This window comes from Hevea brasiliensis, chromosome 15 (assembly GCF_030052815.1).
Source record: "Hevea brasiliensis isolate MT/VB/25A 57/8 chromosome 15, ASM3005281v1, whole genome shotgun sequence".
In the NCBI taxonomy this organism is placed as follows: domain Eukaryota; kingdom Viridiplantae; phylum Streptophyta; class Magnoliopsida; order Malpighiales; family Euphorbiaceae; genus Hevea; species Hevea brasiliensis.
The window spans coordinates 71,017,697-71,041,292 of record NC_079507.1 but is presented as its reverse complement, the minus strand read 5'-3'; the positions used below and the strand labels follow the sequence as shown (position 1 = coordinate 71,041,292).

General features: G+C 35.8%; 3 protein-coding genes and 1 pseudogene across 5 annotated transcripts; 2 read left to right on the top strand and 2 right to left on the bottom strand.

The window, feature by feature from the left end:
* Window positions 1-553: 553 nt before the first annotated feature.
* LOC110655515 (uncharacterized) lies at window positions 554-5,589 on the bottom strand (annotated as a pseudogene).
* Window positions 5,525-7,581, top strand: LOC110655597 (uncharacterized). Its single transcript, XM_021811981.2, has one exon. It carries the CDS (start codon window positions 6,020-6,022, stop codon window positions 7,424-7,426), a length of 1,407 nt encoding a protein of 468 aa, XP_021667673.2. The 5' UTR covers window positions 5,525-6,019; the 3' UTR covers window positions 7,427-7,581.
* A 3,359-nt stretch (window positions 7,582-10,940) lies between these two features.
* On the top strand, window positions 10,941-13,197 carry LOC110641054 (auxin-responsive protein IAA13). Of its 2 annotated transcripts, none has more exons than XM_021792649.2 (5): window positions 10,941-11,498; window positions 11,941-12,257; window positions 12,431-12,548; window positions 12,677-12,738; window positions 12,841-13,197. In XM_021792649.2, the coding sequence occupies exons 1-5, from the start codon at window positions 11,116-11,118 to the stop codon at window positions 12,888-12,890; spliced, it is 930 nt and encodes a 309-aa protein (XP_021648341.2). In that variant the 5' UTR covers window positions 10,941-11,115; the 3' UTR covers window positions 12,891-13,197. The 2 variants fall into 2 exon arrangements, with proteins under 2 accessions (XP_021648341.2, XP_057992912.1); XM_058136929.1 differs by having other exon boundaries at window positions 11,920-12,257.
* A 2,868-nt stretch (window positions 13,198-16,065) lies between these two features.
* Window positions 16,066-22,128, bottom strand: LOC110641066 (3-isopropylmalate dehydratase large subunit, chloroplastic). 2 transcript variants are annotated; one of them, XM_058136434.1, is made up of 15 exons: window positions 21,968-22,128; window positions 21,687-21,824; window positions 21,285-21,455; window positions 20,518-20,670; window positions 20,335-20,403; window positions 20,132-20,246; window positions 19,830-19,906; window positions 19,641-19,718; window positions 19,421-19,516; window positions 19,230-19,279; window positions 17,752-17,806; window positions 17,489-17,620; window positions 16,833-16,880; window positions 16,548-16,706; window positions 16,066-16,395 (listed from the first exon to the last, which is right to left on the bottom strand). In XM_058136434.1, exons 1-15 carry the CDS (start codon window positions 22,010-22,012, stop codon window positions 16,258-16,260), a joined length of 1,524 nt encoding a protein of 507 aa, XP_057992417.1. In that variant the 5' UTR covers window positions 22,013-22,128; the 3' UTR covers window positions 16,066-16,257. The 2 variants fall into 2 exon arrangements, with proteins under 2 accessions (XP_057992417.1, XP_057992418.1); XM_058136435.1 differs by having other exon boundaries at window positions 21,980-22,128.
* Between the last annotated feature and the right edge of the window lie 1,468 nt (window positions 22,129-23,596).

The window sequence follows — 23,596 nt, the reverse complement described above, 5'->3', positions numbered from 1 at the left end:
TCTAACGTATTAAGCTCTTTGACACCACTGCACAGCCTTTATAAATTTGGAGTGTTCAGAATATAGTTGAAATGATATGGTGAACTGAGATATTTTTTAATCAAGTCGAAATGGAATTGATGGATCAAAACCTTGCCAAATGTTCTTAATCAATCTAAAACTTGTCTTGTGTTATCCCTTAGAATGGTTTCTTCTTAAAAAAATTGGAAATGGTAGCGCTGGTGATTTGTTAATATTTATGCGCAATAGCTCGTTCAGGCAGTCTCTGATTTAGGAAAATTTAGAGAAACAGCTACCATGTCGTGGTTTAAAATAATAATAATAATAAAGGAACGGTATTTAACTCTACATGGCTACACTTATTGGAACACATGATTTAGATCTTTCATTCATGGACTGAACTATCTAATCAGAGGTCACTTATGCAGTATAGGAAACTGACTAGAGCAGCTGAAAGCTCAGTGGGAGTTCTTCAGCCTTGTAATTGATGCAGTTGTTGGTTATATCAGTTTCATATTTACCGTTGAGTAAAAAATTAGGTTGCGACTGCTCTTTAATCCTTGTCAGAACCTTCATGGTGAAATTGATCAGCATATGCTGCAAGAACATGGCCAGAAACAAATAAGAAACAACAGGCAAAGAATCAGTCATGATTAGCCTTAACATTAACTGAAAAACCGCTTATGAAGCAATCATGTGTCCAGATGAATAATACTCCCCTATCCTCAGGAGTAGCTTGAACTGCTCTCTCAAAGTAACTTGCGGCTTTATCGTGGTCCTGGTGAAGTTCACAAACCAACTTTGCATACAGTGACATGATTTCACCATCTCCAGGATCAGCTACTACAGCGCGCAAGTAGTATTCTTCAGCACCTAGAAGGTCTCCCTTTTCCACTGCCGGTCAGAAACAGTGTTTACGTTCAAGAATAACAAAGCATCAAAAGGCAATTCACAGAGGGCCAATCTAATAGAAGTATACGTAAAAGAGGTCAACAACACCAACACACTCAAAGAAGCACAGTATTTATTGCACTTTGTCCACATCTCTATCTCACCAGGCCTGATGTCGAAATTGAGCATAATTTCTTAACACCAAAGAGCTGGAAGGATTTTCCCCAACCATCCTCCTGTAATACTCCTCAACATTGTTGCCCTTGTCAACATCAGATGTAGCGTGATCTCCCACATCAATTGTAAGCCTAGATGGAACCTGTAATGCCTTACAATCTTGATTGGCGATCGAGTTGCCAACCATAGTTAGATTTTCATCTTGATCAACCTATGACAAATTTTGAAGCCATTAGAACCCCTGCGTGCAGTGAAACATTCACAAAAGCCATATAATTGATCAGAGAATTGTAGCACCTGAATATGCTTTGCTTGCATTGTATCTTCTTCACCATCATCATCTATTTCCCAGAGAAAACTAGCATATGCCCCAAGCCCCCAAGAACATGGCTGAAATGGGAAAAAAATTTTAAATATTATACTTGTTAGGAAGGAGCAGGCTAGGAGGAGGATCAGGGTTGGTACTTGGAATGTTGGATCACTTACAGGAAAATTAATGGAGCTTGTGGATACCTTGGAAAGGAGAAGGGTGAATATTGCTTGCATTCAGGAGACTAAATGGGTAGGAGAGAAAAGTAAGGAAGTGGGTAATTCAGGTTACAAATTGTGGTTTACCGGAAAGAAGAGAAACAAGAACGGAGTGGGTATAATCATAGACAGGACATTGAAAGACGCAGTAGTAGCTGTGAAAAGAGTAGGAGATAGAATTATACTAGTAAAGCTAGTACTAGACGGAGAAACAATAAATATAGTTAGTGCTTATGCCCCACAAATAGGACTAGACAGTGAGAGTAAACAAAGGTTTTGGGAAGATATGGATGATTTAATGCAAAGCATACCGAATGAAGAGAATGTTTTCATTGGTGGAGATTTGAATGGACATGTAGGAAGTGATAGGCAAGGTTATGAGAATGTTCATGGAGGTTTTGGTTTTGGCAGTCGAAATGAAGAGGGAAAAAGCATCCTGGATTTTGCTATGGCATACGACCTAATACTAGCAAATACCTACTTTATAAAAAGAGAGTCACATTTAGTGACTTTCAAAAGTGGGCAACATAGAAGCCAAATCGACTTCCTCTTAACCAGTAAGACAAATAGAGCTCTATGAAAGGATTGCAAGGTCATTCCAGTAGAGGCTTTAACAAGTCAACATAGGTTGGTGGTTTTGGATGTCAAGTTTAGGAACAATTCAAGTAAGGTCAGAAGAAATAGTGTAGCTCGAACAAAGTGGTGGGAGTTCAAAGGAGTAAAGCAAGTGAAGTTAAAAAATGAGCTTCTTGAGTCTGAAGTATGGAAGCTAGATATGGAGGCCAATGATATGTGGATACAGATGGCATCAAAGATTAGAGAAGTAGCTAGAAAAGTACTTGGGGAGTCTAAAGGACATGGACCACCTTCAAAAGAGAGATGGTGGTGGAATGAGGAAGTACAAAAGGCAGTGAAGAGAAAAAGGGAATGGTATAAGAAATTACCTAAATGTGATAATAATGAGGCATATGAACAGTACAAGATAGCAAAGAAAGAGGCAAAAAAGGCAGTTAGCCAAGCAAGAGCACAGGCCTTTGAAAAGTTATATGAGAAACTTGGAACTAAAGAAGGGGAGAAAGATATTTATAGATTAGCAAGGAGTAGAGAAAGGAAATGTCAAGATCTCAATCAAGTTAGGTGCATTAAGAATAAAGAAGGAAAAGTGTTGGTGAAAGATGAGGACATTAAAGAAAGATGGAGAAATTATTTTAATGATCTCTTTAATAATAGTCAAAATGGAAATAGCGTGAATATAGATTATAGAACAATAGAAAAGAATGTAAATTATACTAGAAGGATTAGATCTTTAGAAGTAAAGGAAGCACTTAAGAGAATGAAAGTAGGTAAAGCCTGTGGACCCGATGAAATACCAATTGAAGTGTGGAAGTATTTGGGAGATATGGGAGTGGCATGGTTAACTAAATTATTTAATAAGATTCTAAACTCAAAGAAAATGCCTGATGAATGGAGGAAGAGTATTTTAGTACCTATTTTTAAAAATAAGAGAGACATACAGAGTTGCTCAAACTATAGGGGAATTAAACTCATGAGCCATACTATGAAGTTGTGGGAGAGAGTTGTGGAGCATCGACTACGTCATGATACTTCTATCTCTCTCAATCAATTTGGTTTCATGCCCGGTCGTTAACTATGGAAGCGATCTTTCTCATTAGAAGCTTGATGGAGAAATATAGAGATGGGAAGAAAGATCTACACATGGTTTTTATTGATTTGGAGAAGGCTTATGATAGTGTTCCAAGAGAGGTCTTATGGAATGCGTTAGAACAAAAGAGGGTATCTATTAGGTACATACAAGTATTGAAAGATATGTATGAAGGAGTAACTACTATTGTGCGCACAGTGGGAGGGGACACAAGAGATTTTCCGATCTCAATTGGATTACACCAAGGATCAGCCATAAGCCCTTACCTTTTACATTAGTTTTAGATGAACCGACTAAACATATACCAGAGAGTATTCCTTGGTGCATGATGTTTGCGGATGATATTGTTCTGATAGATGAGACACGAGAAGGAGTCAATAGGAAGCTAGAACTTTGGAGAAGTACTCTAGAGTCAAAGGGTTTTAAGTTAAGTAGAACGAAGACAGAATACATGCATTGCAAGTTCAGTGAAGGCCAAACTGGTGATAGAGAAGGAGTTAGTTTGAATGGAGTGGCACTGTCCCAAAGTAATCACTTTAAATATCTAGGCTCAGTCCTTCAAGTAGATGGGGGATGTGAGGAGGCTGTTAGTCATAGGATTAAAGCGGATGGTTGAAGTGGAGACGTACACGGAGTTTTATGTGATCGTAAGATTCCCAATAAATTAAAAGAAAAATTTTACCGCATGACCATACGACCGTCTATGCTATATGGTAGTGAGTGTTGGGCACTGAAAGAGTCGTATGCATCTAAGATAAGAGTTGCAGAGATGAGAATGTTAAGGTGGATGAGTGGTCATACTAGACTAGATAAAGTCCGTAATGAAAGTATTAGAGAAAAGGTAGGAGTGGTGCCAATTGAAGATAAGTTGAGAGAAGGGAGATTGAGGTGGTTTGGTCATGTGAAGCGTAGACATACGGAGGCTCCAGTTAGACAAGTAGAGCACATTAGGCTAGAGGATAGAAAGAAAAAAAGGGGTAGACCTAAATTGATTTGGAGGAGAGTAATACAGCATGACTTAGAAGCATTACACATTTCTGAGGATTTAACCCAAAATCGTTCAGAGTGGAAAAAGCGAATCCATATAGCCGACCCCAAATTTTTGGGATAAAGGCTTAGTTGAGTTGAGTTGAGTATACTTGTTAAAAACAACTCAGTTGCCCTGTTGCCTCATTCATGATTTAGTCCTCAAACAATCCAGTGAAGAAGAAATGGAGTTAATGAAGAAGCATCAGTAGTTCCACAAAATTTGATTTGCAGGAATTGATGGGCAACTACTAATGCTCACCTATCTTGAGGGGCAGCCTGAACAGCACCTTCAAATTTACTTAAAGCTCTACCTTGATCATGGTGAAGCTGCCACTCTATTTTAGCATACTTCAAAGAGACTCCACCGTCTTCAGGATCTGCGAGTGTGATGCAATGATAGTCCTCAGCTCCATGATCACCCTTAGACTTTTACATTGGAAGGCAAAATACCCCATTTTAGAATGAAAACACTTCTTTCCTTTTTGTTCTCATAAGATCTAAATTCTCATCCCAAAAATGCAAGACACAATACTAACAACATCCTAAATTCACCTAATCCCCAGAAATCCTCTGCGATCTGCCTGGGGCTGTTCCAATTAGCCAAAAACTAGATTACAAAATCAACAACAATAAGATTGTTGCTCGTTATTGATTGACCATGAAAAGATTAATCATTGCATAACTGGGGATCACCAGCCGATCTGAAAAATCAATATTGATGAATCAAGATCCAGATGAAATTTCTTCAAAAAAGAATGTAAAAAGCTGACGAATGATAAGCGCAATAGTAATATTAGGCACAAATCAGGGCTAGTTCGATAGATTATAATGCATTAAGTTCTGCTATGTAGATTCAAGTGAATGATGCTTCAAGATATCAACCTAACAATTGCCCAAAATTAGTGTGGACAAACAAGGACAAGAAAAGAAAATTAATCTCACCTGCAAAAGCTGAGAGTAATTTGCTTGAAACAGGGGGTGGCAGCACCATTTTCATCAAAGTTTGGCAAAGTTAAATCAAAACCGCCACCATCATTGCCACTACCAAAACCATTGCCATCAATCCTGATCCATGAAGCAAGATACAGGGGAGGACTAACTGGTTCGTTTGCTTCTTCGAGGTTCAAATTTTCAATCCCATTTAAACCTTCGTCTCCTTCCTCCTCTATCAGCCCCATGTTCTTCTTTCCAAAACAGAACTCTCCACTGCCTTTAGCTTCTATACTCCCTCCAATAGTAATTGTTCTCATCAAGGCCTCCTCTTTTCTTCCTCCATTATTTTCTTGGTATATATATAATTGTCACTAAAAACGAGAGATAATACTGAAAAATATATACACTCTAATTATAGTGAATCAAATGTTAAAATTCACATGAAAATATAACTAGTAAAATTACCTAATTATAGCTGTAAACTCGTCATTCTTTGCCTAATTCAACACCTTGATCACCTGATAAACTCTCTTTACAACTCTTAATTATTTCCTTTTCCCCTCAAATATTTCTAAAAAAACCCTTCAAATATTATCAACGAATAAACCTCCGCCATTGCTTTTTCAGGTCACAAACACACACACACACACACTATACAAACAAAACCTAATATTAAGGATTTTTCTTCCCTCGTCGTCCTCTCCTTGGACGGTGAGTGGAACCCATGATGACCTCTTCCTCCACCACCACAAGCAGCAATATCAACCTGTGTTGTAAAAGAAATTGAAAAGAAATAAAATGTCCCGTGGATTTGCTCCGCCATTTCAATTGTTGGAGCTAAATTTGATATCTGCACAAGACCTTGCCAAGGTCTCCCGCAAGATGAAAACCTACGCGGTTGCGTGGATTCACCCTGACCGCAAACTTTCAACCAGAGTCGATATTCCTGGTCACAACAACCCCACCTGGAATGACAAGTTTGTCTTCCGAGTCGACGATGATTTTCTCTATGGCGAGACCTCCGCCATTATGATCGAGATCTACGCCCTCCATTGGTTCCGCGACGTTCACGTTGGCACCGTCCGCGTCATTGTCGGAAACCTCATTCCCCCTGCCCAAATCCACCGCCAGCACCAGCAGCACCACGTTCAACTTGGCACACGCTTCGTTGCCCTTCAGATACGTCGTCGCTCTGGACGACCTCAGGGTATTCTTAACATTGGAGTGGCGCTTCTTGACACCTCCATGCGAAGCATGCCATTGTACACCCAGGATGCCTCTGCTGTTGGCTACCGCCATTTGATGGGCGAGAAGGATACTCATATGCATAAAAATAATAAAAATAATAAGGACGATGAAAAAAACAGCGACAACCAGAACCAATTCTTGCTTCCATGGAATCCCAAGCCAGAATTGAGACGTACAAAGAGCGACACTAGTTCCATGGTCGGCTCTGATGTGGTTGATAAGAAAACGTTAAATAAAAAGAAGGCCGGTTCAATGGTCAATGGCTCAGCTTATGAGAAACAGAATTCAAAAGCTAGCTCCATGATCACCGACTCAGATATTTTCAAGATAGGTAAGAAGGGCAAGTCTGATTCAACATCTAGTGGGACGGTCTATGGCGCATTGACAAATGCTAAGTATGGATCGAACATCACCGGCGGCAAGAATAATAAGGCGAGAAATAAAAACCTCTGTTCAAATGACGATAATTCTGTATCGAAATTTAACAGGTTCGACCTTGGCAAATTGCAATTTGGCACTCCAAAAAAGATGAATTTACACGGTGGGGGGCCGCTTATAACAGAATCAGAACTGGGTCCATCGGCGTCGGAAGTGGCGGCGGCAGTGGCAAGGAAAAAAAATCGCTATGTGGTAGAAGAGACGGAGAGCGAGATAATGGGTTCTTGGAGCTTGGAAAGCAGCATGGAAGGCCTTCAGTCTAAATTAGAAAGATGGCGAACGGAGCTTCCACCTGTATACGATCGTAGCGATTTATCCAGTTGCAACGGCAGTGTAGTTGCCGGTGGAAGAGGTGCATATAGGCATAAGCGAAGAAGCAGCGACAGCGATGGAGTATTTTCATGCTTCGGCACCGTATGCGGTGTCGAATGCTCCATTGTTTGTGGCGGATCCCCCCCGAGGAAACAATCCGGGCGGGTGAAACGCAGCCCATCAGCCGGTAGCTTTAGTTTTCTTTGACTTGACCCGAATCACAGTAGTTTATAACTATCCGTTTTTTGCTAAAGTACGCTGGGTGTGTTAATGGTGATGTGGTCCCGGTTAGAAAGGGGAGATGGGCACACCGCACGCGTTAAGAACGTGAAATCGGGGATGGATTATAGGGAGGTGCTGTGGCTTAGACCATTGTTATTCATCTTGTTTTCTTTTGTTTTTCTGTTTTTTTTTTTTAATTAAAAGATAAATAATATTTATTTCAGGCTTCCCAAAAATTTTCAATTCAGATTTTAAATTATCAATTCATTTTACATAAGAGAATAGATTTTTTTTAATATCATTATTAATTGTAATGCTCAATTTATTTTGTGCATTATGCCAATTGATCTTATTGGGATTTTTTTAAAAATTAATTGTTCTTATTGAGATCAATAACAAGATAAAATGATTTAAAAAATAGGAAATAAAATATTATTATTTAAAAAAAACATATCTTAAAAATTAATCACTTATGAGTTAGTATGCTCATTTTGTCAAGAAAATTTAAAAAGAAAGAAATATTATTCTGAGAAATATTCAGTGTAATTAATACAGATAATATTCTTCCTATATGGTAGAGAATTTTTTCTAAATGCAGCTCTGAAATCTTCCCGTAGTCTCGAAAATCTACATTTTTATTTGGAGCTTTTGTAATGATGCCTTGGCTATGAAAGTAAATCTTTTCAAGAGGCATTGCTCTCGGTCAACTATATGCCTTGTATGTAACCAGCAAGAAGAATCTATAGAACATCTGTTCTTTTTTTGTGAGCATTCTCGAGCTACCTGGTTTGGTTCTCTGTCCTACTGGTAAGGGATTTTCCTCTTTTCAAGATTGGAGGATTGCCTTGCAAAGTGTGTCTAGTCCTGGTAAGTGGGAACTTCGGTTAGCTAGTCCTATCTGCTGGTATATTTGGAAAGCTAGAAGTGATATGATTTTTACTTCTGTTGTGCCTAACCCCTTTCTCAAGATTGCAAAGGCTAAGAATGCCCTTGAGGAAATGATTTTTACAATTTTTCCACTACAGCATTCTTTGATTGCCCTTTCAAATTCTGTCAGAAATAAATCCCAAAGATGGTTGCCTCCTCCTAGAGCAGGATATTTTAAAATTAATGCTGATGGTTCATATGATTTAAAGATTGCTAAAGCAGGTGTTGGGTTTATATGTCGAAACTCTGAAAGAGAACTGATGGATGGCTTTATGGAGTTCATCTTGGTCATCATCTATAGCAGCTGAAGGGAAAGCTCTAAGTGCAGCATGCTGGTTGGCTTATACTAGAAATTATGTTCCTTGTAATACATTGAGTATTTTTTATAATTTATCATGATTTCAATAAGAATACTATCATTAAATTTGAGAGTATACAGGAAGAGAGAGACATTCTCCATCTTTAAGAAAGAAATATGAGAGTTGGAAAAGCGGCTTAAAGTTAAAGAGAAAGGAGAGGAAATGAGGAGGGGGCGGGCGTGAACATGGCAAAATCATATCGGCCAATCACATCTTTACTAAAAATCACAACTTTCAATTTTCAGCTGCTCCTATTTTCTCCCACCCACGTCTCCACCATTTTGCTCTTTCAAATTACATGCTCTTATCTTCACTCTACTCACGCTCTTCATCCTTTCATGCACCAAAATATTTAGAATTAAATACTTGGATTCAATATTTAAATTACTGTTGACTGCGTTTAATATAAATTGAATATATACAAAAATAAATTTCATAATTATATTAAAATATATCTATTTATAAATATTTAATTTAATAATTATTATATTAATTTGAGCTTACAATACCTAATTATTTTCATAACTTAGAGCTCATTTAAAGAGAGGAAAAATATATATATAATAGAGAAATGAGCGCAATGGAGACTCTAGAAGGTTTCTGTTGGATTCACGTATGGATATAGCGCGTGGGGAAAAGGAGCTGGATTCTAATTCTTCTCGTTACATAAAGAGGCAAGTTGTCTCGAACTAAAGACGCAATTAGGAAAAGGACGGTTATTTGGTCCCACAGAGGAGGAGTCCCCCGGTCAGCCGCGTACCTTGTCGGATGACGTGGCGCCCATTGGCAGCTACAAATCACGTGGTCTTGGCTCCCACCTTGTCGGCTTGTCCCGTTGCCGTTGCTAATGGACAACGCTTTTACCTTTGCCCAATGCCTAATCTTTGGATTTGTTGTATGCTAGTCTTCATTATATTCACCCTTAATTAGTCCCAGCACCACACATAATCACCCGCCTGCTCTTATAACACTATTCTCATTAGACTTTATTCATCATTAATTAAAACACATTATTTATATTTATATTTTTTATTTATTATAAATCAAAATTTTACATTAAAAAATTCTTATAATATATATATATATATATATATATATATATATATATATTTTACCATAAGATTCTTGATTATTGATACAACCATTTGATATAATTTTAAGCCATTAGTAATAATCTTATTACTTCTGAAGAGAAGAGAGAGAGAGAGAGAGAGAGAGGTGTGTTGTGGGTTTTGGCTGTTAATATCCAAAGCTTTTATGGGTAGGTCCGCCGTCCACTGAGGATGCATCTCTTTAATTTAGGTGTTAACTTTCTAAAACAAGGGCTGGTGCTGTCTGTCCATAAAATAGTAGACAGCACATAGGAAGAAAGCAAGGGACTATGGAGAAGCAAACATTATATTATGCTTTTGTTTGTAAAAAGACTCCACCTTTAGACATTAACCTATGCTTTTAAAGTAAAGTTATGACACACCTAAGCTCAAAGTTAAACCTTTTTTATTCTTTAATTAAGTCTCACAGTTGATAGTTATCATACACATTTGGATTTGGATTTTCTTTTTTGGTGTTTAGCAGGAAAGTAGGGTTTAAGGGTCACTCACTGTTAATTTCTTACCCACCAAGCCTTGACTTTTGTAATATATATATAAAGAATTCTTGTTAAATTCTCTTTAGTCATTATAATTATGATGTTTCTAAGCAAATTTACTTTATCAATTGAAAGATAATTTTTTTTATTAAATAATTATCATATATATGATTTAACAGTCTAATATTTACTTAATTTTAATAAACTAATAATATTCAATTAAGTAAGAAAAAAAATGACACGATTTATAAAATAATATTTTATTAATACTAAAATACGAAATCAGTCAGGATTTTTTTTTTGGAAATCATCTCCATTCCCCATTGAGAAACTAGATTCAAAGTAGCCTTTCTTAAAATGACAAAGATAAAATTCCTACAAAACATGCTCGATCCGTCAAACCAAATGTCAATAAGAGCCTCTTTACTATTCTTCTTTCTTTTTTTTTTTTTTTTTCTTGTTTTCTATTTTTTGCATTATTTCTATTTTCTGTGGCAACAGTGAAAATCAGATTCTAAAGAGACATGATGATTATGTCAAGAAAATTTGACAGTGTATTGTGGACCTGTGGTGAGAGTGCTTGGTGCACTACTAGACACATGGGCCCCTTCATCATCACTCCCTCCACCACCTTACAACCCCCTTCAACCTACTCTCCCTTCCCTCTACCTCTCCATTTTCTCCTGTCTTCAGCTAAACTTTCTCTCCCTTCCATACCCAAATACTTCTCCCTCTGAAAACGCTTTCTTTAAACCTTTCTTGAATCTTGAGAACACGTACTGTCAATTTCTTGTTTGACGATGGAAGGTGGCCTTGGTTTACTTGTTGTAAGTGGTGGTGGTTGTTCTGGTGCCTCAACAAACGAGTCTACTGTGTCAAAGGTGGAGGTGGTGGATGCTGAGGCTAGCTCATATCCAATAGAGGCTGAGCTAGAGCTAGGTCTTGGTTTGAGTATTGGTGGTGGAAGTGTAGGGAAGGGCAAGTCAAGCGTATGGGGTGAGTGTGGGAGAATCCTGACTGCGAAGGACTTCCCTTCTCTGGTGTCTCAGCCTCATAGAGGTCATAATAATAATAATCATAATAACAATAGTAATGCTACAGCTTCTGCTTGTGTTGCTGTTTCTGGGACTAAAAGAGCTGCTGAGCCTGTTTCCCATGAGGGTGAATCCCCTACTTCTATCAGGTTAGTGAAACTCAAAATTCATCTTTCCTTCGTTTTTGTTTTATCTATTCTGTTTTGTTGATAAGAAAAGACCTTCTTTTATGTGTTCTTATGTTGTATTGGAATACTAATCTCTGGTGAGCCAACTGGTTACTGATTTCTGGGACAGGGCACTTATCATTCCTTTTGTAAAAAAATTATCCTGTTGTTAATTCAATCTATTTGCCATCGGTATTCTGTTTATCTACAATCTTTTTTGGTTAAACAATTGTAACTTTCCAAGTCAGGTTGTACTGGAAAAAATGTTGTTAGTTTAATTTAGGGTGTTTGCATGTTCAATGGTACTTGTTGCTGTTTATTATCAGAGTTTATTCCTATTTAACCTTTACGTATGTTCTTCATGGTTTATATTTCCTAATGTTTCAAATCATTTCTTATATAGTAAATTGCTTTGTGGGAGCAGTCAGGTTGTGGGGTGGCCTCCTGTAAGGGCTTATAGGATTAATAGCTTGGTGAACCAAGCCAAGGCTTCAAGATCTGAAGAAGATAAGTCTTTTGGTGAAAAAGATAAATATAATGATGCTTCCAAGAAAATTTGCAATGGTAACAAGACCAATGCTACTGGTAATGAGAAAGGGCATCTTGGATTTGTTAAGGTGAATATGGATGGGGTTCCAATTGGAAGGAAGGTGGATTTGAATGCTCATACTTCCTATAAGACACTTGCACAAACACTTGAAGAAATGTTTTTCAGGCCCACGCCACCCGTCAGTTCGATGGGTAAGTTCGATTTCTTTCTCAGTTGTAAATTTGTAACAGCAAAACAACCAAATGTGACCATAAACTTGGATTCTGTTATTCATTCCCTGTCCAAGTTTCTTCCTTTTTTTTTTTTTTTTCCAGTTTGTCTGGGGTTTTGAATTTGTATACTGACACTCTACCTGTGTGATCAGGTGGAGAGAAGCAACAATCAGCAAATCTCTCTAATCTCTTGGATGGCTTATCTGAGTTTGTTCTAACTTATGAAGATAAAGAGGGAGATTGGATGCTCGTCGGTGATGTTCCATGGGGGTATGATGATTATTTCTTCACTGTCAAAATTTTTGCTACATTTTAGAATTAAAAGAAAGGAAATGGGGGTTGGTACCCCAGTGGGCTTGGTATGTAATACTGATCGTTTGCTATTTCATTATTTTTAGGATGTTCCTAAGCTCCGTTAAAAGGCTCCGAATCATGAGAACTTCAGAAGCTAATGGGCTTGGTATGTAAAATTTCAACCAACATTCAACATAATGGTGCTAGTTCTCCCTTTGAATTGTTGCTTCTCCCAACCTTCTAAGACTAGTTTATCATGGAATTGCAGGTCCAAGATTCCAAGACACGAATGGAATACAAATAAGCAAGCCTGTTTAGGATCACTTCTGTCCCATCATTTTCAACTCCAGAAAGATGAAACTCATAGTTTGAAAACAAAGACAGTAGAGAAAGTTGATGAATTAGAACGTTCCACTGAGATTGCATTTTCACTGATTTTTTTTTTTTTAACCATTATCAGGTTTTCTTTAGCTATGTGGGCGATAATTCACTTAGTTTCTCTCTTATACAGTGCTTGTGCACACTTGACTGCTGCTTTCTCATACTGTAAATATGGGAGTACTTGATATTTAGAGTGGAGTTTGCTGCAATCTAGTGGACTATCAGTTTTAGTGTTTGGTGTGATTTTGATGTCTGAAAATTTCTCATTGTGTCCGTTTTCTTTTAGTGTGCAGCTTCCAGCTCGGCACAATTGAATTGATTGTACCTGAACAATCCTTTTCTAGTTATTAATCTAACCTTCAATTTCAGCATTAATGCACTTCTCAAGTCAGTTTCAGACTTCAAGCATTTGGATTGCTTATGATTTTGATTTTTATTTAAACTCAGTTTATTATAAATTTAACACGAAGATTTACTGAATGCACAAGAGGATTGGAGAAATTTTCGCCTAACAATTTAATCATCACCACCACCATTGTCAAAACAATGAACTATAGCACTTGATTGCATAAATGTTGTAGCTGGTAAGAGAATCCATTGTTATGACGGTGCTTTAACTTCAAGAAGTCTTGTTCTTATGTAAAACAATTAGCAATCGTCAAATATACTGATTGCACTAAAAAAATCTTTTTTAAAAATTAGAGTTATATTAGTAATTTAAAATTTTTAATTGTTAAAATAATAATCTAATAAATAATTTATGAAATACACCAACTCACAAATCCATTGTTGTAGAAATTTTTTAAATTCCTTCAACTTTAAAAAGAAATTTTCTATTGTGTGATAGCTCTACAAATTTTAATGTAATGCTTAAATTTTTTGGTGAATTCAATTTTCTGTGTGTTTTATCTCTCAACAGGTAATTGACATTTAATACTAAAAATTTGAGCTGATAATAAATTTATAAATACAAAAAAAAAAAGGAAATTATATTAATTTTTAAATCGTAGTCTAATATATTGTTAACATGTAAGCGTTCGCTGATCCAGCCAAAGCCATTTCACTGATACAGAAGAGGGAAGAAGGCCATCATCACATCTGCGACTAGTTTTCATTTTCAATTTTGTTTTTGTGTATGTGCTCGTTGTTTTCAGGGGAAAAATAATATGTAAAACCAGGTTTCCAATGGTATGAAAGATACTGCCCCAAAAAATGAGACACACTTATCGCCCAAGATTATGCAATCATTCAGATTTTGACTGCAAAATATTCCATGTTCATTAACAGTGTGACCCATTTCATATTTACTTTCTTTCACAATTGATTAGAGCACATGTGTGTTCTACTATTGATGAAAATTTCCATCAGCAAAACAACTCATGCTTAGCTCCTTTTTAGCTTTCATGCACAGGGAAGTGAAAAGACTTCATAGTAGTTATGAAGTATGATGACCTTTCTATCATGTTCTTTTCGCATTCTCTCAATTAGGCCATGAAGGTCCCTTCTATTTCTTTGTTACAAATGTAGGCTCAAGAAAAACACAAATGATGGGCATTGGAACCCAACAGCAGCTGGAATGCTCTAAGCTGCAATTCTGCATGTATTGATTACAGTCCAATCGTAGGAATTCCTTGATAAGCGTGGAAAAGTGGGAATTATGTCTACTTGAGAAGCAAAACATGACAATTGAGTAAAAGGGTATTTGTTAAAAAAAGAAGTGTAGTGTGGGGTAATTCCAGTTCTAGATCAAAGATGTGCCCTTCAATATCAATGGTGGGGGTTCAGCATGGTGAGAAGCCATGATTTGTTCTCCCACTGCTATTGATTATCATGTTTCTAGAACTTTGGTAATTTGCATAATTCTGAAAAATTTCCTGGAATAAATCTTCTTTGGTAGGAGACTAATAACTAGACTGGATTCGTTCCAATTGTTGATGAGCATGCGAGACAGAGAGACACAAGTGATCTCTTTTTGTCCCTTTTTCTAATCTTTTATTTGGAAGGACTTGAATCTATTAAACCGAGAAGCGCATATAAAAAGGTCCTATGCAGGCAGGCAACGAGGAAGTTGGTAATAAACAAACAAAAATTTCTTCTCTATTGACAGAAATTGTCAAGCCCCAAGCCAAGAGATGTTCTTCATGTCTACATAGTACAGCAATGGTACAGCTCTGAGAAGGTAAATTTTCTTGCTAACTTCTGTGCTGAGAACAGACACACATATATTCAAAATTCTTAAATCCCTGACCCCTTGCAAAAACTATAATAAGAAATTTTGTGCTTAAGCCCACTAAACGCCTTGGCTATAATGCCTTCTCCATAACAAGGTTTTATTGACGCAACAGGATTGAAATGAAACTGACTCAAATTTAAACTAGTGACTATCGATGTATAAAATTTATCCAGCATTATGACCTGCTGCTATGTTGGCAACACAATCTACATAGAATTACCTGGAAACAATCTCACCATCAACTATCAACGTCATCCACCGTCCTCCCCTTACTACTTTTGAACACGAGCGGATTGCTGAGGGTTTCCATAGGTTACATTTCAGACAGTGGACTTGGTGGAGGTGGTGCCGCTCTGGAAGTGGCAACGCAAGTCGAGTTCCCATCTCTCGATTATTCTGATGATTAATGGATTCCATGAGAATAATTAATTCCAGCCTCATTATTGTGTTTCAGTAAATAGTACTTGTTCAGGAATAGACACCGGAAGTTCTCTGAAATCAAGGTTAATAATCAATCAATTTGCTTTAAGTTCCCTACATAGCCAGGGATTGGATCTGTGAGATTGTTACCTGCAAAAGCAATCTATAAAATTCTAAATGAATTCCGATATTTACAACAAATATGAATTTGAAAGTAAATTTTCATAAAATTCATTTGTTGGATGGGGTGGCTAGTGAAACTATCAGAAGCAGGTGTACATATGTCTTACCTACGAAATTTACCTTTCAAACAGGTGCAGCTTGCTCTCTTTTTCCTTTCTTTTTCAATGAGAAAATTGGTTTCAACAAGCACTTAATTACTCGTGGCAAAATGGCACAAAATTTATAGACCAACAGACAGAAGGGGTGATAAATTGCATTTCCATAGTAAGCAACATAAAATCCAAAACCCCAATTTCTCTCACCATTTCTTGTGCAAGCATTTAACCATGTTACTGCATCTATTATTTTCATCAAAATAAACGGTAGTACATTAACTCAGCACATACATAGTACCAACCTAACATTCCATCGCTCATAGAAATTTATAGACTTGGTACAACAGACTCAGAACACAACATAAATAGCCTACTACAAGAACTCCCTTGGATCAGTGACATAACCGGTCAAAGCAGATGCTGCTGCTGTATAGGGGGAAGCAAGATATATCTGGCCTTCCTTGTGTCCCATCCGGCCTGGGAAGTTTCTGTTTGTGGTTGACACACAGACCTGCAATCACATAGCCCTTAGAATTGTTAACAGCACCCATTGCAGACATTGATCATATGTTTCGTGCTAATGCATAAAAAACAAGGCAGGAGTAGCCATGACTACACATTAAGGTGTGCAGATAGGGGGACAAACAAAATTATACTACTCACCATTGGCTCATTCATTCTTGCATAAGTATCTTTAGGGCCTCCCAAACAAGCACCACAACTAGGATTCGCAGGCGTGTCGCAACCAGCTTCTTCAAAAATCTGTGAGCAAGTTTTGCCACCAGATCCTGGTACTGGGAGACTGTACACATCCATCCAAACCTGAATTTTACAATAAAATGTTATCATTAAATTTGTAACAAATTCTTTTCATTATTATTCATCAGTTTCCTTCATAAATAGTGAACCCATAAACATCAGCACATAATATTATCCAGTATTACATACCTTTTGGGTTGCAGGGACAAGAAATGTGGGAACCTTGACCTTTTTACCCTGAACATAAATCAAATAGATAGAATAAGCTTGATAAGGGAAAGAAAAGCAAAAATTAAAGAAAATATATTTCTGAAATAAAAATAATTCATATATTCCTAAAATCTTTGTATTGTTTTTTTTTTTTTTAAAAAAAATCCTATTGTCTTCTTGCAGTTGAAAGGACAATATCAAAATTTTATCATCTCAAAAGTTGGACTTCAAATTTATGACATAGCGTTTGTTTTCCTCCTTTTCTTTTTTCTTTTTGAAAGAAAAACAAACTGAAACCACATGCAAGAGCCTTCACTCAAAGCATGCTTCCTCCACAATGAAGCCATGAATCATGAGCACAAGCATGCCTCACCACTTTTTTTGTTTGCTTATTTTAGAATAAAATGGCAAATGGTTAATACTGTGACATAGTTACTGCAGGTACACTAAATAAGACTTACTTGAAGATTCTAGACTATCAAACTTACTAAAATACAATAAAAAAGGAAAATTAATACACAGAAAAAGGCAAGCCTAATCTATTCACAACAACATAAAGAAAAGTGTCCACACAAAAATCACAATAGTTGGTCCAGTAGCATTAACAATAACTCAGTAAGATAAATGATCCATACTGAAGCAAGAAAAACTTTGGCAGCAGCCATAAAATCCTCTGTTTTTCCACCGGTACAGGATCCAATGTATACTCTGTCTATTTTGACATCTTTGCATTCTCTTGCTAAAGCACGATTATCAGGAGAATGAGGCTGCAAAAAATACATGGACTATGTTACTCCCCATGAAAGGAAAACAAAGAGCATTAAGCCAAAAACTAAGATAAGATAATGATCGAGGTACACACACACTCTCCAACTGGAAACCAAATAAAATTACACACCTTTGCAACCAATGGTTCCAGTTTTGAGATATCAAATCTGTACTCGGAAAGAAACCTAGAAGCCAAAAAAACATATATCACTACCAATGCAAAACCAACAGCATCATGCTAAAAGAAAATAACAATATATTCTACTGCAAATTACCTGATAAAGTTATAGTTACTTTATAGAAAGAGAGAAATATTTACAATGCAGTCTTGTCAAGAGGCAGCACTCGCCTAGGCGCTTGGGTGAGACGAAATCTAGGCACCTTGCCTAGGAAACCTCCGGGCAAGGCGCCTTCAACTGCGCCACCTAGGCACCCAGGCGAGGCTAGGTGAGAAGTCACCAGGTGTCGCCAGGTAAGAAAAAAGCAAGAAATTTTAAAAAAAGCAAAGAAAAAAAAAAAAGAGAAAAGTTGAGAAAGAAAAAAAAAACTAACCTGATTTATTTTCACCTTTTGGCATACACACGATCACTAGAGAATTAAGATTTTGATTTTGCAAGACATAATAAATGAAACAGAACAATGCATCTAAAATTTTAAATTATATTATGTGCTTCATGGTTTTTTGCTTTAACATTTTGTGTTATTAGAGGAATGCTTTTGATCTTGAAGCTTAAATCTTATAATATATTATGAAATATGAATATGAAATTTGGCAATTTATTGATTCTGTAATATGTAAGACATTTTTACATTGTATATGTAATTATTTATTATTTTAGAATAAATAAGCCCCGCACTTCGCTTGGGCAAGTGCCTAGGCGATCTCACCTAGCACCTTGAGGATGGAGGACCTTCTTGCCTAAAGGGCGCCTAGCGCTGTTGACAACACTGTTATAATGTACTCATAACTTTTTGCAATGTACTCCTAACTTTTTCCAATGTACTCATCCAACTTTTAGTTTCATTCTCTTAAAATCCAGTGTAAGTTTAAAAACAATAAAAACCATTAAAAAATAACCGAGTGTAAGTGAATTCCAAAGACAACTTTAGGCAGAAAGCTCTAAGTCAGTCAATATAGCTCAATGTCAAAACTGAAGAATATCTAAAATTTTCAATTATAGATCTGAACATTTCTAATTACTTCGGTTAAAAAATTAAACAGAATGATTGTATTTTTCAAATGATACATAAGCATTCATTTGGTTTTAAAAAATCCATATTATACTAAATCAAGTGCTCTAAATGCCAAGGGATACATGAAATAATTGATATACTACATTTTAATGCGGTTATAATAAGCTGGGAAGATTAACAAAATTTTGAATACTCGAGTTGTTTCAACTAGCAAGCTATAAAGAAGCAAGCAAAACCTATCAATTTCATAAACAGATGGAGAAAAAAGAATTGCTATCATCAGTCCAAAACACATTTGGAATCCTAGAATAGAATCCCAAGAAAACATTCAAGTCAACTAAACTTTAATCTCAATCCAGCTGGCGTCAATTATATGGATACTAAGTACCCAAAAAAATAAGAAATTATATGTACCTTGCTTGCTCATCACTATAAACTGGTTCATAGGGCACAGATGTCTTATCCTGTAGACAACAAAAGATAACACAGCTTCCCTTAACAAAAAAAATTTTGCATCATGCAAGACAAAAATAATCTCCCTTAACAAAATTGGCAAAAAGAAAAAAACGAATCTAAGCAGTGGCATGCAATCCATCTGAAGATACCTCAAGGTACTTGAATGTAGTGCTATCAGCAGGGACAACCCCATTCTTCCCCCCAGCTTCAACAACCATGTTGCATAATGTCATCCGCTCTTCCATCTAACCATCAAAGAAAGTCAGAACCAAGAAAAAAATTTGTTGATGTGATATTAACAAGTGCAACAAGTGCAACAAGTACTTAAGAGACCACACATTGTAGCAAGAAAAACAAAATTTTACTCACAGTTAAACTCTCAACTGTTGTGCCCACAAACTCCATTGATTTATATGTTGCACCAGACACAGATATTTCACCAATAATCTGCAAAGGGGCAATCATTTTCCCAGATACAACATAACAGAAAAAGGAAAAAAAGAGTAAGTTGATGGGCCCACTAAAGCAAACAAATGTCTCAGATCTGAATAAACTCACTTGCAAAATCAAATCCTTTGCAAGCAAATAATCAGGCATTTCGCCGTCCATTACAAATCTCAGAGTTGGAGGCACCTGCAATTTTAAGAAAACAGGAGACAAATAAGTGAGCAGTGAAATATCAAAACCATTTTAGAAATTAAACGTGACTGAAAAGTCTCAAATTTCATCTGATAAAACACCTAAGAGAAGCTACTCTATCCATTTAATTTCAGAAACTGCCTAGCCCATGGAATGAACAGATAAGAAATGAAGAGACTATAATAACTTAGGCATCAAAGAAGAAAAAATTTTACAAAACTTGAGCAGGAGCTTCCCAGTGCCTAATACAAAGCCAGCATCAGTGTTGCCAATTCCAGTAGCAAATTGGCCAAATGCTCCAGCGGTGCAAGTGTGAGAGTCTGTACCTAACAGGACCTGAGGGCAGTAATGATTGATTAAATGAGAGAATCTTGGACGTGAGGAGGTAAAATTTGAAAAATGAGTAATTGTAAAAGAATCACACCTCGCCTGGCCTACAATGACCTTCTTGGGCAAGTGCAACATGGCATACACCTTTATAATCAGGATTAACCTGCAAAGTCAGGAAGTAAAGTTCCTCTTCAATGCATGTTAAGGGCCAGTAAAGTACATTTCTCATAAAAATAGGTAAGAAAATTTGGTGAAGTGTATAATCATGAATCCGCACCTTAAAGTTACTAAGATCCTTGATATCATAGAAATACTTTATATTTTGCTCCAGGCAGAAATCCCTCAATATATCCACATTACGGTTTGCACGTTCATCAGTAGTGAATATATAATGATCCGGTATAATGACAATTTTCTCACGGTCCCAAACCTTCAATATTGAGTACTAAGTCAGGGAGGTACTACCAAGCATGCCATAAGAAGAAACTTTAAATAAAATAAATTAAAAGAAGAAATTGCTATATACAAAAAATTGGTAAGGAGGGGGGTAGCCAGTTAGGGAATCAAATAGTAATAACTTCAACTCAAAGCTTAACTTTGAAGATTATGTTAACATTAATATATATATTAAAAAAAGTTAGAAAACAAATAAAAGGCTCATAATTGTATAAACCCTTAGCCTTAAGGTAATGAAAGGGTTTCCAGACATCACATGAAATCCGGATCAACCTTGCACTTCATGCAGCCCTTGAAAAGCAGAACCTTTCTATGAGAGAGAGAGAGAGAGTGAGAGAGTATAATTGCCCTCTGTGTTGTAATGTAAAAAATTAGAGATTATGCAGTAGTCAGAATTTCGTACTTACATATTCAAATGCTTGGCAAAACAAATGTGACGAGAAATACGAATGTACTTATAATTCATTCAACGTGTGAGCTTACCCTAGTAGTAAATATCAGGAACTCATTAAATCAAAAATTACTTACTACCCTGTCACCCAAGCAATTTAGCCGTATCGACAAAAATAAGCAAAAAACGTTCAATACCTTAGCATTATCGCCAAACTCTCTCTTGAAGATTCCAATGGAACCTGGGCCACAAACGTCATGTGTCATCAAGGTATCAACGTTGACCCAAACATTCTCACCTGGGCTCAACTGAGGCTTCTCAGAGGCCCTAGCCAATATTTTCTCTGTCATCGTCATTGCTATCTTCACCTATCCACCAAAAAAATCCATTATCGAAACGATGAAACAAGCCAATAGCAAAATGAAAGAAGCAGGAATGAACCTCAAAATTCAACAGACACAGATATTCAAAAACCAAAATTGTTAATCGAAAACACATGAAATCAATGGGGAAAAGGAATAAACACAATTGAACATGAAAAATAACAAAAAACCTTAAGCGAAAAGGTTAAACATGAACTAAAATGAAAAGAAACTAACCGAGCCAGTGGTGGCAGGTTTGCGCTCTGATTGCTGGGGAGCCATGACAGATACAATTTTCTTGGAAATTGATTTCCTGCATTTGGGAATAGAAAATCGCGACGACGTTGAAGAGAAAGCAGAGAGTCCCAGATCCTTCTGTAACAGAGGAAAAGGATTAGATGAGAGCAGTTGGGTCAAACTACTATATTTGAAAGAGGGGTAAAACAAGGGACAAATGAAATCAAAACGATTAGCGAAGTGTTAAAAATAAGTAAAAGTTGAGAAATTTGTAAACACACAGTAGTATTAACCTTGTTGGCGATGAAAGAAGATGAGGAAGCCATGACAACGGTGGGGGTGACACTGTTCAGGTTCGCAGAACTCCAGAAATCCAAGCTGTGTTTGGATGCTTAGAAATTGAGGCGGCGGTAAAGCACGGTCGTTTTGGGCTGGCAGGCTGCTGGTACTAAACTAGGATGCTTGTGGCCTCAATGTACCCAGCTTATATTGGGCCCACCGCTAAATATTTTGTCAATAAAATTTTTTATTAATATGTAATTAAATTTAAAATAATTTTATAATTGAATTAAAATAAAAAAAAAAAAGATTTATCTAAAATTAATATTTACAATTTTAACATGGAAAATGTTGGCAGCCAAAAAATAACCAAAATTTTCTGACTTTCATAATCATTTCAGCTTCCCCATTAATTAACAAGCACGTGACAGTTAATAATTTTAATTTATGTATTTAATTTTTTAATTTTAATATAAAAAATATTTTATATTATATTCTCTCAATATATTTAAAAAAGAATTTTAATATTATATTTATTAAATTATTAAAAAATTAATAATTTAAAAGACATCATTATCCATAATTTCAAAGTAGAATGAAGCTGAAAATATCTTCTTTTAAATTTCATTCAATTTTATTAACAGTAATTTATAAGTAAAATTGTGGAAACCGATTATTTATTTTAATATAAATTTTTGTGGTACTTATTAGATCCTATATCACTATCTTATTCAAAATTATAAGTGATAGTGAAAGATTTTCATGGCAACATAATTACTTATAATTATTGCTCATAACTATTAACAAAAAAAAATCTTATATTATAATGTGACACAATTAAATATATTATATTTTTTAATATAAATTGCCATTTGATTTAAATATAAAATTTTTTATGGTAACATCGGAGAAATATATAATAATAATTTTTTATGAAAATTATAATAAATATATGAGAACAAAATATAGTTAAAATTATTTTTATATTTATTATAAAAATATTATCACTAAAATGAGCACAAATACTTCCAAAGATTATTGCTACACAAAGTTGAAAATTTCTAATTCATTGTATTATAGTTGTTTTTGACTCTCAATCGTAATTAAATTAATAAATAAATTTAATAATTTCTGGCAAATATAATGAAGGAAAAAAATTTGACAATTAATACTTTGCAATATATTTTTATTGTATTTATAATTTTTAATATTCAATGAATCCATAATTTTTAATAAAATAAATATTTTAAAATTATCAATAAATCTTGCAATGGATAAGTATTTTATTAAAAATTTAAAAAAAAAAAAAAAGAAGAAATCGCATATATATGGAACTCCCCATAGAGTCAGTCAATATAGAAAGTAAGAAAGAAAATAAATTTACATGAAATAAATAATTTATAAATTCACATAAGAACGTGAATTTAGTTTGATGAGCAGTTGCGTAGTGTGCCTTGAGATCGAGTTTATGGTCGAGGTGAAGGTGCTATTAATTTATGCAACCATGTGTTTGGAAAAAATAATTGAAAAGCTGGCAATTGGTGGCCTTGAGGAATTGGATCAGAAGGAGCAGGGCCAGGCGATGGCAATTGCATGAGGAGGCTGCGAGTTGCCAAACCAACATGCATATT

What these genes read in the sequence shown, in the direction of transcription:
- LOC110655597 (XM_021811981.2), top strand. Translation starts at nt 6,020, where the DNA reads ATGTCCCGTGGATTTGCTCCGCCATTTCAATTGTTGGAGCTAAATTTG.
- LOC110641054 (XM_058136929.1), top strand. Translation starts at nt 11,116, where the DNA reads ATGGAAGGTGGCCTTGGTTTACTTGTTGTAAGTGGTGGTGGTTGTTCT. An exon ending in GCCACCCGTCAGTTCGATGG is followed by an intron (nt 12,258 to 12,430) that starts GTAAGTTCGATT and finishes CTGTGTGATCAG; the next exon opens with GTGGAGAGAAGCAACAATCA. An exon ending in GTCGGTGATGTTCCATGGGG is followed by an intron (nt 12,549 to 12,676) that starts GTATGATGATTA and finishes CATTATTTTTAG; the next exon opens with GATGTTCCTAAGCTCCGTTA.
- LOC110641066 (XM_058136434.1), bottom strand. Translation starts at nt 22,012, where the DNA reads ATGGCTTCCTCATCTTCTTTCATCGCCAACAAGGTTAATACTACT. An exon ending in CAACAGTTGAGAGTTTAACT is followed by an intron (nt 19,517 to 19,640) that starts GTGAGTAAAATT and finishes TTTGATGGTTAG; the next exon opens with ATGGAAGAGCGGATGACATT. An exon ending in TTGTCCCTGCAACCCAAAAG is followed by an intron (nt 16,707 to 16,832) that starts GTATGTAATACT and finishes TGTAAAATTCAG; the next exon opens with GTTTGGATGGATGTGTACAG.